The 17,045-nt window shown below is 34.3% G+C and overlaps 1 protein-coding gene across 1 annotated transcript; it reads right to left on the bottom strand.

The window, feature by feature from the left end:
* Positions 1-8,628: 8,628 nt before the first annotated feature.
* LOC133861790 (BAG family molecular chaperone regulator 1) lies at positions 8,629-11,153 on the bottom strand. The gene is made up of 4 exons (XM_062297599.1): positions 10,230-11,153; positions 9,735-9,991; positions 9,501-9,647; positions 8,629-9,371 (listed from the first exon to the last, which is right to left on the bottom strand). The coding sequence occupies exons 1-4, from the start codon at positions 10,462-10,464 to the stop codon at positions 8,973-8,975; spliced, it is 1,038 nt and encodes a 345-aa protein (XP_062153583.1). The 5' UTR covers positions 10,465-11,153; the 3' UTR covers positions 8,629-8,972.
* Positions 11,154-17,045: the final 5,892 nt, after the last annotated feature.

Here is a 17,045-nt window from a genome sequence, read left to right as displayed (position 1 = left end):
TGTGATTAGATTCCGATCTAAGATTTCAAACTTGATTTGATTGCGAAGTCACCGTTGCGGATTTTTTTTTTTTTTTTTAAGGAACAATGTCATTCCCACAGACGATGCCAAACTGTTGATACAGTTTCCGGTACGATGACGTGTTACCTTGTGATTCATCGCCTTCCTTGGTATTCGCTCTCCTCATAATCTGCAAAATAGCAAACAACTAGTAGAGGGTGCCGACTACGCCCACCCCGATGCCTAAGTCAGTTCAAACTATTTATTTTCTAGAAAGTATCAATAATCTCAGAGCTTAGAGAATCTGCATATAAAAAAAAAATACCTGGCATAGTAGTCTTATTTATAGGCTCACAATTCACAGTTATGAAACTATTGGAGTGCTTGGAGCATAATCTGATAAGGGTCTGAGTCCTAGATCACATAGTCTTTAATCTTATCTTCATAGAATTCAAATTGGGTAGTAGAGTCCAAACTAGATAGAACACTACCTCTTTAGCTGATGCCATACTATTAGGAACCCTATCCCATATTTGATAGGATAAAAGTCTATCTTGATATACTCGGGATATGCGCCTTTTTGGAGATAACGAATGGTCTTGTACTTAGGTCTGATCTGGCCTGGCCAACCCGACGGGCTCGACCCCTTATACTACATTAGGCCCACATGTCTTTGGAGCTGATTATTTCTCCAACAATTATATATGTTATTTACTTTTTATTAGCCTTAGCCCTAGCCCTGCTATTCATAATTGGCAATTGATTTCTCACTTGTGAAAAACATGGAATTCTCAGAAGATTTTTTATTTGAACCCAGCTAGTAGGAAGACACTATCATGAGATAAAATCCCTCGAAAACATGTTAGATGGAACTAGATAGGCTTACATCTAACTCTTAAATTAAAAGATATATTAATTGCAATATGTCTTTTTGTACTTGAGTCATAGCAAAATACCGCTATAAGTTTTTGTTAAATCATTACTTGTCTTAAAAAGTCTTTACTTTAATATCATGTTAAATCACTATTTGTTCTAAAAGTTTAAGGTGATAAGAATAGATAAATTTAATCATTTAATTTATATTCTAATAATTCTCAGAGTTTACCCATTTGTTAATTCAATATAATCTTATAGTTAACTATGCGTACGGAGTTCTTTTCCTTTAAGTTTTAACCTAATCTAAGCCTGTACAAACGAGGCAATTATAACCGCATTGTAATCGCTAACCGCCTACCCTTATATATATTTAACTCCTTTTGTTGTTTGCGTTCGTTCTCCATGTGCAATTTTTTTCACCTATTTGGTGGTTGCTAGGAAATAATTATAGTTGAAAATAGTCAATTTTTTGAATTTTTATGTGTTCTTATATATGCGGCATTGATTTTTTTAATAGAGAACTTGATTAAATTTCATGTTTGCGGTTGTTATTATATTCATTGATTTGAGATGAAAATTTCTGTGAAATTCAAGTAAAGATGTGCTGTCCAAATTAAAAGTGTGTTTTCAACTATGATTTGCTTAGATCTGTTTATGGATGATTTTCCTTTTCACTGAAGCCATATGATTTGCTTAGATTTGTTTATTTAGTGATATCAGTCATTGGGCAATAACTTTTTGTCATTAGACAGCAGGTTTTAGTCATTTGAATTTGGGAGGATGCTGTTCATTATGCATGTGTATTATGTTCAATTGTTCATTGTGCATGATTTCATGGGTATTCTATTCATTGTGCATAATTTCATTAATTTGAATTTATCTTCTATTTGACTATTTGTGTGGTTGTGAGTCTTGTGACTTTGCAAGTTTGCCATATAATTTATCATCTATTTAATAACAGATGAAGGACACTCGTAGTGGTGCAATCGGTACTAGTATGACACCCGTGGGAAGCCCTGCCCCTGTTCTATGGATGAAGACAGTCCCAGAACACCTTCCTCTATAAATAGTCAAATACCCACACAACATAAACAAGCCAAAAAATCATATGTTAATCATTCTGTTGTATGGGAGTATTTTTAAAAAAGTAGAACCAATTGACAAGGAAAACCATAAAGCTATATGCAATTATTGCAATAGACAAGGCACTTCACCCATGATGACCCACCTTCCCTTTAACTGCGTAAACTCTCCACTCAAAAAACCAAAACTCCCCGAAAATCTAACTTTGTTGCAGATGTCATTTGAGAAGACAATAGAAGGCACTAGTAGCCCCTAAATAGAATATGTGAAGTATGATCCGGACCGTGTAAGGCATTTTCTTATTCAGTATTTCATCTTATGTTATTTTCCTTTTTTAGTCACGTAAAGACTGAGGGGTTCAATTATTTGTTAATGGATTCGAACATAGGTTAAATGTGCCTAGTCTGGTTACTCTACAAAGAGATTGTATGAAATTATATGGCGAAGAGTAGCTTCAGTTGAAGGCTTCGTTGAGCGGTCAAAGGGTTTGCCTCATTACTGATACATGGACATCCCTATAAAATTTGAATTACATGTGTGTTACCACTCATTTTATAGATTGTGATTGGATATTGCATAAGAAAATCCTAAAGTTTTGCCTAGTTCCCAATCATAAAGGTGACACCATTGGAAGAGTGTTAGAGAATATAATGCTAGATTGGGGGATTAATAGTATCGTCACAATTACAGTTGATAATGCATCGTCTAATGATGTAGGTATTAATCATATGAAAAGGAGGATAAATGATAAGAATTCTAGTGTTTTCGGAGGCGAGATTCTTCACTTGCGGTGTGTTGCTCATATTTTGAATATTGTAGTAAATGTTAGCTTGAAAGAGTTAGAGGACTCTATTTGTAATGTTAGAAATGCAGTGAGATATGTAAGGTCTTCATCTTCGAAGATGGCAAGGTTTAAGAGATGTATAGAGCGATAAAATATTCAAAGTAAGAAAATTGTGTGCTTAGATATTCCCACTAGATGGAATTCAACATACTTAATGATGTACATTGCTAACAAGTACGAAAGAGCATTTGAACTAATGGGGGAGGAGGATCACTTAGTTGCTGCTGGATTTCTTGACTGGGAAGATGCTAGGGCATTTGTGAAGTATTTGAAAAAAAATTATGATGCCATATTGATCATTTCTAGTCCAAATTATGTCACCTTGAGTTTATATTTCATGCAGCTTTGTATTATTCAAGATGCCTTCAATGATGGGTGTCTCAATTGTGATCCCATCTTGAGTGTCATGGCTATTAGTATTAGAAGTACTTGTGAGTATGGATAAGATCAACTTAATGTTATATATTGCTTTTGTTATTAACCCGCACTACAAGATTGAGACTTTGGTGTGGTGGTTGAAAATGTGAAATGGGCCACAAATAGGCGGATAAAATAAAGACAAAGGTGAGAGACCTTATAAATCATTTGATTGAGCAATATAATAGGTTTCAAGAGATTGCAATATCTCAATTTGATGCAAATTTAAGAAGTGCAGATAATACTTCCTTTAATGTTGTTGATGATGATGTAAAAAGTGTAGTGGATAAAATTCATTATCTCATCTCCCAACACCTTGAGGAAGAGAATGACTTGGAATATAAGTCAGAGGTGGATAGGTATTTGTTGGATGTGTGTGAAGCAACAACAAAGGACTTTAATGTTTTAGGTTGGTAGAAGATTAATGCAGCCAAATATCCTATTCTTGCAACGATAGCCCGTGATGTATTAGCTATGCCCATTTCCACTGTTACCTCTGAGTCTACCTTTAGCACTAGGGGACGTATATTGGATCCCTTTAAGAATTCATTGTCTCCACTTACCGTTGAGGTGTTGATTTGCACACAAAATTGGATAAGGAATAACCTAATGACATTTGGGAATTGGAGGAATTTGTGGAAAGTTACGATGAACAAGGTAAATGTTTGTAAATTTGTTGAAACTTTTCATATGTGCAATTATTATTTATGAAACATAATTTTCAATTAACTAAAGCTTCTTCTATTGTAGATGATGCTCAATCAAGGATTGAAGCATCCTTTATCTAGAAGTTTGTTAGTAATGAAGGTTATTGTTTTTCGAATTGTCATCATAATTTACTTACAAATTTACAATATATTTGTCATATATTTTACATATTCTTTGACTTCATATTTGTATTTGTAGGGGTGCTGAGTTGGCTTCATGTTGTGCCGTAAATCCGTTGTCATCAAGTTATCAACATCCATTCTTAAATATGTTGGTATTTTTTGCTTTTGGATTGATTTTCGAGTTGTAATATACTAATGTTTGGATTTGATTTGTATTTGTAATGTTTTGGTTTGGATATGTATTTTGATTTGTAATTATTTGGTTTTTTGAATTTGTCTTTGGTTATTTGGATTTGTAATGATTTGATTTTGGATTTGTATTTGGTTATTTGAATTTGTATATATATATATATTTTTATAGATATTTTGGATTTGTATTTAAATTTGTTAATTTTGTACTAATGTTTGAGATTTGTATCTAGAAAAACCAGCCCAAAATGTCCAAAAATTATTATTATTTTTAAAAAATAAAAAATAAAGCCAGCCTAAAAACTGGCCCAAAGCCCAAATTAAAAAGGGGTTTGCAAATCTCCGGTTATAAACATTATAACCGCTAACTGCCTAAGCGGAGTAGTTGTGGTTGTGTTTGTTAAAATTTAAGAACCGCCTTAGGTGGTTGCGGTTAGCAGTTTTAGCCAATAATCACTGACCATAATTGCTTTTTAAAATCATAGAAAAATCATATGTTCAGTGAATCAGGGGTCTTCTTTTTAATCTCCAATTGTTAGAGAACTTCTCTAATTTCATTTCCTATTCCTTATTAAAGCATGGGCCTGTTTGGAATTATGTTTGAAAATAGAACTTTTATAGTTAAAAAGAGTTTTTGAAAGAAAAAAAAAAAAAAAAAAAAAAAAAAAAAAAAAACCCCTCTTTATTTTCAAGCTTTTCCCAAAAAAAAAATGCATTTTGGCATTTTTTTTTTTTTTTTAGAGCAAAAAAATCCAAGAAGTATTTTTTGAAGTTTTTACCAAACAAACTTATTTTTCCTTTGCACAGCTTTTCTTTATACTAATAATACTTTTTAAGTCTTTCAATGCAATCTCAAAAGAAGCCTTAAGTAGACCTTGGATGAAAGGCCCTAAGCCAACCTTGTTAATGTAAGCGTTACCTACGGATTTGGGTTATTTTTCAAGCTTACTTTTTTTCAGGCCCAAGAGATTCGATGAATGGGACTGATTTCCATCAGGCCCAGAAATTTGGCCTTAAATTAAGGCAGAGGTGGGAATAGCGTTAACCCAGATAAGAGCCAACTACATGCTATAACCAAACAGTCGTTGTTTTCTCAAATTTGGCTGGAGAATCGCCGTCGACACTAATGACAACCACACAGTACAACCAGAATTGACGAATGCAAAAATGATTTTGACGGCGACCACGCATGAAAACACAAGCACAGAAATGAGTAAGCGACCACCACAACCTAGGAAATTCCATCAACCAACAATCAAACACAGACACCAACAGCCTTGATTTAGCCATCCACTCCAAGGAAAATTGACTACCATAGTAGCCACGATAGCCGACGACAATAGACACATCGATGAGGCATTGTTGGGCAAATGTTAGATTAATGAGTTGTTAATTTTAGAATTAGTAAAAAGTGATGATGTGATATAAAGTAAAAAGAATTTGCATAGGAAAGTGAAAAAATTTTGTATTGTAGTAAATTTTTTTATTTGAATAGTAATAAAAAATTATTGATGTGATTTAAAAAGTAAAAAATATATATATATATGTTTTGATGTTGATTGTTATTAAAAAATATGAAAAAGTGAGAAAAAGTATATAAATAATGCTTGAGCACTACTCTGTCCATGGCATGCCTTTGCGGCACAATTAAGGGAAGAGTGAGATAGTTCAATTAGAGCACTAACAGCAGATTCCCAACCATTTTCTCTATATTTAGGGAATAAAACTACTTTTTACTTCCCTATAAAAAAATACCTCACAATAGATTCCCTTACATTTCCCTATATCAATTAAATATTATTTTTTTTACTCTTATTTTATTCTTTGTCTCTCTTTCCTACTTTTTCTCTCTTCCCTATATCAATTAATTATACTTCTTTTATATTAAAATAATACATAGGGAAGGAATAGTAAACATGTATACATAGGGAATTACTATTCATTCCCAACCCTCTCATCTAAATATAGGGTATCTGCTGTGGGAGGTTTTTTGATGTTTTTCATAAAATTTTCTCTACATATAGAAAAGGGAACCAATATAGGATAACTGCTACTAGTGCTCTTAGGAGTGGGTAGGCTATGCACCGACTCTGGAGTCTGAACGACTCTTTGAGTTGGAAAAGTCGAAAAACATCAACTTTACTTCTAACACAAGTAATTTTTGAACCGCGCCCACGGCCAAAATGTCAAGTCGGACTCCGGCAGAATAGTCAAAAATAAAGCTTGCTTGATGGTATTTTTTCTTGGGCTTTACTAATTTTTAGGCTTGCTAGAAGGAAAATTATTAGACCATTTTTGGCCTGCAAGCTCGACATGATTTAGGACATTAACCTCGCCCCCTTAGGAAAAAATAAAATAAAATAATCTCTCTACATTGTCATGTTTGGCAAACTATTCTCATTTCTCTAAAAAAAAGAAATGTCAAATTAAAAAAAATCATACGTTATATATTATATCAATCCATTGTTATTACTATTTGAAAATAATAAATAGGCGTCAAACCAACCACAACCAAACAATTCACCAAATCTGTAAAGTAGTAAAGCAGTTAACACAGATATTTGGTTACGAAGTAGAAACTCAAAGAGAAAAATCACTCCCGGACAACCAAACCCAGTAAATCAATTAATACGAAGAAACAGCGAATTGCAAGATGTTAATACTCATAAAACATTTGCATTCGTCACACTCTTGAATTATAACAAGTGACCCACTTGTCTGCTTCTCTCCCAGAACCTCTGGAGAGTTCTTCTTATTGATTTTCCTTAACTGAAACTCCAATAAACTTCAATTGTTCAAGATTGATGGTTGAACTAAAAACTCTAAGAGAGATACATCATAATTCTATTCAGGTCTAAAACCCTCTCATAGCACACAAAATTCCATAGTAGAATTCTTAATAAATTTGTGCCTGGAAGTCCCTTTAAATAGACCTCCGAAGAAAACCCTGATCGAGTCGGAATAGGATTTCAGAAAAATTCACCTAGATTTTCGGTCATATATTACGGGACGATTTTGGCATAGTAAACGTCCGAATTAGGAAAAACCTATTTCAGATATATTTGTTTCCTTTTGTGTTAGATTTCCAATGCCGCTGATTTTATCGCACTCCGATACTTGAGTTAAAAGTTATGATTAAAATACAGAAACGTGCTCAATCTGAAATTGACAAATCCGATTTTAACTCCACTTAATGAAATTCCAATTTGTTCATTTCCTTGATTGATTAGGCTTAACTACATCTTCTAGGCCTTCCAATTTGAGTTGGCTTCAGTCTTGGATAAAGTTCTTCACCGACTTAACCAGTAAAAGGGGAATCGGGAAATGTCTTAGAAATTTTTTTTCAAGAAATTTCTTTCTCTTTCACGACATTCCTAGAAAATTTCCTCCCCCGTCCTCTCACCACCTCGAAATGCACCATTGGCTGCCCGGTAGCTAGGCGGCAGCATCCCTGCAACTCCATAACCGATCTTTATTGATTTTTGTATTGGTTAATACATCAAAGAATCTTTATTAGTTAGGTCGCTTAATTTAGCTTGTGAGCATGAATCTCTTTGTTGAGTGGCCGACTAATAGCATAAAAAGTGTCCTTACTTGGTGCAATTATATTTTATATCCACCTTTGTTCTTTCACTTTAACGATCCTAATACAAGTAACATCTACAACACTGTTCGGACAAAAGGAACCATCTTAAATTAGAAAAAGAACAAAAGAAAAAAAAAAACAAGGGAACCATCTCAGTCACCTCACCTTAGCCTCTGCTTTCTCTTGCACTATCCTTTCAAAGTAATCTATCTTAAGGCACTGTTTGGCTTCTAGTAGAAATATCTCATGCACTGTTTAGGCATGTGATGCGTTTGTTAGTTTGAATTTGTGAAATATGATGCTTGTAAAAATACATGCTTATTGCCAATAATATCATTATCAGTCTCTATCCTTTAGCTGGCATAAAATGTTTACATTACTAAAAGGCAAGGGTAGCAAGATCGAATATTCTCATCCATAATCATCAATATGGTCCTGGCTATTTATCATGTATGGTGGGTATTTGAGGAGAAAAGAGGATTTCATTCTAAACTCGGAAATGTGTAAAAAGCTAATCATATTCCTTCAAAGTTGTTAAACTAACCTACTGTTATCATTTCACCCCCTCTACTTTACTGGTGCTTTTCTACCTATCATTGGAAATCCCCTTCATCGATGATGCCTCTCTTTTTGTCAGCTTGTAGCCCCAACCCCAAGCAAGGAATGAAAGCTCATAATTTCTCTCAACTACCACTATTTGGTTCTCTTTTCTTTTCTTTTCTTTAGGCTTGGAAACCCCACCATTTGATATAGAAAAAGACATCAAACCGAAACAATTAATCAGAGAGAGAGAGAGAGAGACAGATACTCAACATTGTCCAAATGGGAATACAGAATTCAAAAATACACCTCTCCTTCATCTGAAAGTCTTACAGCCTAGCTTCCAAACAACAAATCTACAAGTAAATGGATACAGAACCATACAACAGATAAATGAAAGTGAAGGAGAACAGAATAAGAGAACAACAAATCTGTACTAATCACTATGGTACTGACCCCATTTATTTGTGGTGAACCCAAGGACAGACTAAAGGGGGTGCTCAACAAAATCTAGATACAGAAAAGAATGGAGTAAGGACAACAAACCAAGTAAAGACAATCCCAAATCACGTCCACACAAACAAAAACAAAATCCGTGGCATGTCGCTTACTCGAACTCGAAGAATTCCCAATTGAACTTTGGTTGGACTGTGGTGGATGTGGATGTTGAAGGGTGTGGAGCTAATGCAGGGGCAGAATCAAACGTCTCCCATTTGGTTGTAACAACCACCCCTGATGTCGAATGCCTCGATTGCTGCTGCTGTTGTTGCAGCTGCTGATTATTTGGCGAATGCCCGAGCGAATGCCTCGGTTGCTGCTCTTGAATTGGAGTCAGTCTATGCCCGTTAGAATGCTTCGGTTGCTGCTCGTGGATCGGCGCACTTCTTGCCCCGTTTGATTGCCTTGGGTGATGCTGGATTGGATTTTGACCTCCATTGCTGTTCGGCATGGAGTTTTTTATCTTCAACATATCTAAAGTTTCAACACACTTTTGAACTCTTCTCACCTTCAAGATGATACATCAAAATTAGGAGAAATCAATGCAACTCTAAGGTGTACACAAACTTAAAATGAGAATTTAAAGAACCTATTATATTACAAAGCGAAATAAATGTAGATAGAAATTAAAACATACCTGCATTTTCCTTTGCAATTTCACATCTCCATCAGCCATAATTCCATCTAATTTAAGCAACTGGCTCATCAGCAGCTCAATCAGAGTGAGCACATTTGTTTCCGCGACTTTCCCACCTTTATTAATGACCGATTCCAGAGCCGACACCTACCCAATTCCAATCAAAGATCATCAATTTCCAAGAATTATAGACTACACTTGAAACAACTCTTCTTTCATATCTATAAACAATACCTGGCCAGCAAGCCTATCAACCTCCAAGCTGATTTCTGAAATGAATTTTGATGCCTTCTCCATTTTCGCATTTCGTCTCATCTCAACGTATCGTCTTTCTTGGCTAATAGGGTCCTCAACAAGCACAATCTTTGACCGGTCCTTCACCCCAGCAGTGTCGAGGAACGCTTTCGAATCCCTCTCTTTATCTTTGTATATCAGTTTTTGATCTTCATGGTGCAACCCTGTCGGCCCCGACAGCAATTTCTTCAATTCTCCTATGACCACCAAAAAAGAAAAAAAAAAAACCAACTATCATTAATAATTTGAATTCAATTACAATTCCAATGTCAATCAGGTTCTTAAATAAGACACCAAAGAAACAGAAAGAGCAAGAGAGTTGAGTGTTTAATTTCTTCATTCAATTCCATCCGAATAACAATAACAACAACAATACTAATTACGAATGCCATTAAATGAAACACAGAGTTGAGGGAGTTGAATATATATATATACCAAATGTAGCTTGAGAACTGATATTGATTTCGTGGTAGATTGACCCATATTTCACCCTGACTCTGATTGTCGGTGCCGGCGCCGAGCTGCGATCGGAGCCGGCTTCTCGCTTCTGAACCAACATTCCTCCGGGCCGTAGCTCCCACTCAGCTGTTCCTCCTGGCTCGGCACCACCAGCAGCTGAGCTCCCATTCATTGGTCCCACCCCTGTCGTTTTGGTCTTCATTCTCATCATCTTTAACTCCCTGGTCTTTTTTTGTTTTGTGCAAAAACAAAAAAACAAAAAAAACAAAAAATTGTTCAAAGAGCTAATTCAGATCTCCGTGAACTTTGATAGTTGGCGATCTGTGTCGAAAACCAGAGACACCCAATTGAGACAAAGGTTGTCAGACCCCGTTATAGGAACCTTTGACCCCGGCATTACACGATTCCAATCCCAGCAACAAACACGCATGGAGAGAGAGGGGGAGAGAGAGAACAGCACAATTCCAAGTCTCACAAGAGAGAGAGGAACTTCAACTTTTTTTCTTTTTCTTCGCACAATCAATGGCGTCTCAAACAAGAAAAAATGGAACCCATCAATCTTACTCTTCAAGAAAACCACACAAAGATCGACGGCCCGGCAAAAAGAACCGGTTGCGACCCAAAAACCTAGAACCTGCCAAAGCTAAGCAATAGATCTCTTCAGCAAAAATGTAGTCAACTAGCTCTATAGATTTTCCCTGCCCCAAAAAAAAAAAAAAAAAAAATCTGAAGAAACTGAAAAATGCGATTTTCCCAAGAACGTGCCGGGAAAATCAATGTGAAATCAAAATCCAAAGAACCGAATTTCAAAGTGTGAAACTCTCTCTCTCTCTCTTCTTGTTCTGGAAAACTCGAAGAAGAAGAGAGGAAAATGAGAATGAATATTAAAGCGAGTGGCCAGCTAACAGAGTTGCTGTGACCTTAATATATAAATATTTATAACTTTAATTATTTGTGAATTATTAGTTTATAAGAAAAATAAATAAATAAATAAAGGGGTAAGAAGCTACGGAAGCCGCCAAAGCTTCTGTTCAAAGGTTAAAAAACGAAAGAGGAAACTTGGTTCTTTCACCAAACTCAAGGAGAGTACAAAGTACTCCCCGATTTAATGAAAAGCTAATGAAACTGGCTCTCTTTCATTGACACGTGATCAGGTAAAGGATATTTTCGGAATAAAAGGGAAGCAATCATTGTCTTGTTAATTGTATTGAGGTTACGTGGACACGTGGCAGATTAACGCGATCACCCAACTGAGCCAACCCTAAAGGCTCGCACGTGTACCACTTTCTCGCTTTTGTGGTCATGTTAACCTACCTAGCTTAAGAGGTTCGTTTAATAGCCCCCCTCTCTCCTTTTTTCATGGGAGAAATATTTTTGTTGAATAAAAATAAAAAGTGATTGACGTGATATAAAGTAGAAATAATTTATATAAAAAGGTTAAAAAATTTTATATTATAATAATTTTTTTATTTAAATAATAATAAAAAATTGTTGATGTGATATAAAAAGTTTAGAATGTGTTGAAGTTAATGTTTTTTTTAAAGAGATACAAATAAGAGGAGACGTAAGAGAGAGAGTTATTAAACAAGGCCTAAATCCCATTTCAATTTCTCCACCATTAATTTCTTAAATATCGATTATATTACAAACAAGTATAAATAGCGTCTATCATTTATTTCTTCGCATTTAATTATCATTATATATTCCCCTTATCAAATTCATACCCAAATTTAGTATTAAAAAATTCCCCCCTTTCACATCACATCTACCGTTATCCAAATTCATACGTAATGCTCTTTGGAACGGATCTCTTACGGTCCATTATGGTCTTGGCTTCCCTAATTAAAATTTACATATTTTCTAAGCAAAAATACAAATATTCTTTTTCATAAAATCAACTTCTTTTTCAATATGCTACACACACGTAACCAACCCCACCTCAAAAAAAAATAAAATAAAAAATAAAAAATAAAAAAATAAAAAAACCCAAAAGCCGGCCTAATAAGGCCTACTCCTACCCTATCTTCTGCGGACAAGTGCTTCGAAGAGACGACTCAAAAAGTAGGAGTTGCTTTTGTCCCTAAAGAAAAAGTCTACAAAACAAAATCAAAATAAATAAAAAAAAAGGTAAAATATTCGGAAAAGCAAGAAATCGCAAGCATCACTTACATCACAGTCCTGTGAAGCCCACGTGGCGCGCATCGGTACCGTCGACGACCGCACCTCCAAAATCTAGGTGCACTTCGGACCATTTACAATGTCACCGACACTCAGACACGTGCGGAAGAAACGAGCTTTGTTGTACACGTGGCGAGTTGTCGGCGGAGGATAAAGTCATCCCACGTGGGAACCGTGTAAGGGGCGGGGAGGGGGATATATTCCGTGCATTACGTGTTTCGATGCAGACGGTGCAACCTATTGTGGTTGTTGTGCTGGTTTGTCCAAATGAACTTTGTTAAATATATGCCCGGGTGATTAATTTAATGGAGATTTTGTTTTCTATGAAAAATAATTATGAATAATTTATTTTTATTTTTTTTTTAAAAAAAAAAAGTTTTTTAGGGTTTTCAGCGGTTGGTATTGAAATATTTCTGATTGGCGACAATGTACCGACCAATTGGAATATAAAAGGTTTAGTTATTTGAGATTGCTTGGCTTTGCCAGCCAGTGGTTATATTGAATTTCCTGTGGGACTGTGGCTAAAATACGAGGCACGTGACAATGGAACTGGGCCATTAATATTTATTATATGGTAGGGTGGACTTTGACCATTATTTTCATTTTTTAGTGGCTAAAATAGTATTTATCTCAATAATTATGAAAAAAAAAAACACGATACTCTTAGATTCTCCCTTACATACAATATATGTCTTTAGAAAAAGAGAGGAGAAGAGAAGAAATAGAGAAAAATAAAACATTATGTAAATTGATCAAAAGGAAGAGATAAGTGATAAGGATTTGTTAAATCTTTAGTATATTAAAAATTCATTATTTATTTCCTCATAATTTGAGGGACTTGAGGAAAATAACTTAAAGATTAAACGATACCACTTCAAATTGGCTTCTTCTAATTTTTTTTTTTTTAATAATGATGTAATACTTTATTACTCGATCAAGAAATAGAGCATATTGTTCTAACAAAACTTGATCTATGATATGTTTAACGATAATTTTAGCTAAATCATGCGTTATATTATTAGCAATTCTACTAAAATGGTAAATCTATCAATTAGAAAGGGAGTTTAAAACCGTGTGAGTATCTTCCACTAATTATCCAAATCTATTCCAATTACAATTTATAGAAATCACTGCTTTAAGCCTTTAACCACTTGGAGTGCATCACCTTCTAGAATAATATTTTGTAATCCGATTTTCTTGAAAAAAAAAAAGGGGTAGCATGGAAAGCTGCTAAGATTTTTGCAGCGGCCAATTCAAGGTGCCACATTCTTGTCATACTCCTTGGCTATATGCACATATCCTCGTGATCTCGCACCACAATGCCAATTTATCCACAGCGGTCTTCATTGACAAAAAAACAAGAAAAATTATTTTAGAATTAAATGAAAAAGTATTACGACATGTGTAGGTTGGAGACAACTAGGGCAAAGGTAGTATATGGTATATATGCCTTGGCGGAGACAGGGGGAGAGGGGCCATGGCCCTCCATGCCCTTCTCCTCCCTGGCCCCCCGTCGGAGCCCCAAAAAAGAATAATTTTAGATGGATTGGCCCTCAAAAAGAGTATCTCCTCGGTCCTCAAAAAACAATTAAATGAACTTTTTTTTAAGTCCAAATCGAAGCTATATTATAGTCTTTTTAAATCCAGACCCATAAATTCCTAAGTTAGTCGTCAAAATTTTCTAAAAATATATATAATATTATTTTATTAATTCAACTTCACAAAAGAGAAAAATCTTGACTCATTTCCTAACCTCGTATGCTATTGTTTATGATTTATATTGTTACCATGCACAACAATGATGAATAATATGGGATGAAAAGAAAGAGAAAATCAAGACACAGATTTACATCGTTCGATAATATGTCTACGTCCACAAAAATACGGTTATATTCAATAATGATTTATAGTTATAACATAACATATTTATAACAAAACTCTGTATAAATAGATATGAAAAATCTCAAAAAACCCTATACCGATATTTTGTCAACTGATCACTATATTAGTACTCTCATATTATTTTCTATACCCAAAAAAATAAATAAATAAATAAATAAATGATATAAACTACTTATTCCAACAACTTATTTGTTATTGTGTTAAGCTAGAGGGCAGGAGCAGCAAGCCCCTCTAGCAAAAGAAAAAGCTCATATTCCTAAGGGTCTTACTTTTTTACTTTGGCCCTTCAAAACAAATTTACTTTTTAAAATTAACTTTCCAATTTCGTCTTGCGAGAATCGAGAGATGACAACCACGGTCCACGAGCTGGTAATAATAATTTTATTATTATTTTTTCAATTTTGAATGGACGTATAAATATTCTGATTTTTCAATTAAAAGAGGAAAAAAAAAAATAGAAAGGCAATGGGACCCTAAGCAAGGGTTATGATGGAGCAATCTGGAGTTGGTGGGGAACGTGTCGGCGTATTCTGCTGAGGTGATCTTTTCGGGCTTCAGCACACAACTCTATCTACAGCTGGCAGGCTTGTTTTCATTTAATTTTTTTTTTTTTTTTTTTATTTCTTCACGACATTTAGGATTATTATCAATTTAGTCTTGAATTTTGTATTTGATTAACTTGGTTTTTTTTTATTCGTTGTCAATATATAAAGCTCTTGTATATATTCAATTTCATTGACCCTTTTCCCATGTAATATATGCGTGAGTTGAAAATGATATTATTTTAATACCAAAAAAAAAAAAAGTTTTGACTTTGTTTGTTAAGGTGTTTTGGGAGATTTTTTTTTTGAAAAAAAAAAAATAACAAACGGAGCCAAAATTTGAGAAAAGTGTGTGACAATTTCTTGTTAGATTTATTTTTATTTCAATTAAATAAAAAATTTATTAAATATTTCAACTCACGTATATATCATGTAACATTTAACATATTAAGGTTAATGGGTTTGAAGGAAATAAATATATAAACACAATAAAGGCAAATTGACCAAATGCATACTTTAATGAAGAAATTAATAATAAATCCAAAACTTGGCAGGACCAATATAATTATATATACATCTAGCCTAATATATGTATCATTACAACAAAGCTATTTGCGTCTAAGAGGCTAAGAGCAATGCAGCCATGCATTGATCTCCACAACTTTCATGATTTCCATGCACGCCACCAATCTGCTAATTAATGTTTTCCTGACTATAGGGTGTCTTATTTTACCCAACAAACAATCATTTGGCCCTTTTATGAATTGAAGCACATGGAGAAGAATATTATGCATCCAAATTCTGACTCAAACAAGGTTGCACTTTGCCAAATATTTTAGTGGTCGGCATGGGTCGGGATTTATAATAATTATCTACTCAATTTGCTAGCAATTTGAATAAGTAATGCGAGAAATCACATATAAAATCTACCTGTCCAAATAGGTGGCTGAACAGCTCAAAATTTAGTTGAGCGGGTGAATTTTATATAAAGTCTCATATATTATCTGTCTAAATTACACTAATAATTCAAATAGATAATTACTGTAAATCTTTATCCGGCTGACAGTAAGACTTTGATACTAATATATAAGCCAATAAGCGTATTATTGGCAAGCTAGCCGGCCTTCAAAATCTACCTTTTTTTTCACACATCTATCAATCTCAAACTCTCCATTCTCAAATTCTCTATCTAATTAGACCATTTGGAAGGTCTCTTTGTAATTTAGCTCCAATCATCAGTTATAATTAATGAAAGAGAAAACGAAATTGAAAATGAAAATCCAACGTACAACTCAATTTTTTTTTAATAAAACAGTAGGTAAAAGGAACATTCACCAAGAATACGTTAACCGACATTAAAATATTATGTAAAATGTGAAGAAATGAATTTTTTAGCTTCCCACGGAAATTTAGTTTCATTGGAAAGTGTCGGTAGAATTAAGCAGAATTTTTAGCTTAAGTTTTCCATTCGATTAAATTTCCCTGTGAACTGGAATTTTTTTTTTTTTTTTTTTTTGGTGAGAAAATTGCCAAATTAGTTCATGACCGACAAGGACCCATGAAAAGGATGGGGCACCATATGTTGATGTTGCAGGGCGAATATGCTTCATACATAGGCAAACTTGCCCATGCGTGCAATTCTTAACACGCAATTTGATGTATTGTTTCGCAAGTCAAAATCGGCTTGTTAAGGAGGTTTGGTATTGTCTCCTTTGCAATCAAAATTTAGAAACTGTTCATCACCCTTTTCTTTTTCTTTTTTTTCTTTTTTTGAGTTTTGAAGTTGCTTGAATTATTTAGAGGCATTTTAATTGGCCTCTTAACATTAATGGTTTTGAAAATCTTCCTATTGGAACCTAGATTATAGTTAGGGGTGGCAATTCGTATTCGCGTGTTGGGTGAGAGTCATGTTGAAGCATGAATATAAGACTATATATGTTAACTATAATCTGATCCATTTAATTAAACGGGTTAAACTCCTTAACCATAACCCTCTAATTTTGTATTGAGTTGGTGTCGGGTTCGCAAGTCATGTCAAAAATTATTTGCCATTATATTTATGTCGGGTTCGGGTCATGTCAAAGTATGGGTATAAGATTATATAAGTCAATCCTAATCCGGCCCATTTAATTAAATAGGCCAGACTTCTCAATTCATAATCTTTTAATTT

This window comes from Alnus glutinosa, chromosome 2 (assembly GCF_958979055.1).
Source record: "Alnus glutinosa chromosome 2, dhAlnGlut1.1, whole genome shotgun sequence".
NCBI lineage: Eukaryota > Viridiplantae > Streptophyta > Magnoliopsida > Fagales > Betulaceae > Alnus > Alnus glutinosa.
Note: the sequence above shows the minus strand (reverse complement) of the source record. Positions and strands in the feature narration are given on the sequence as shown.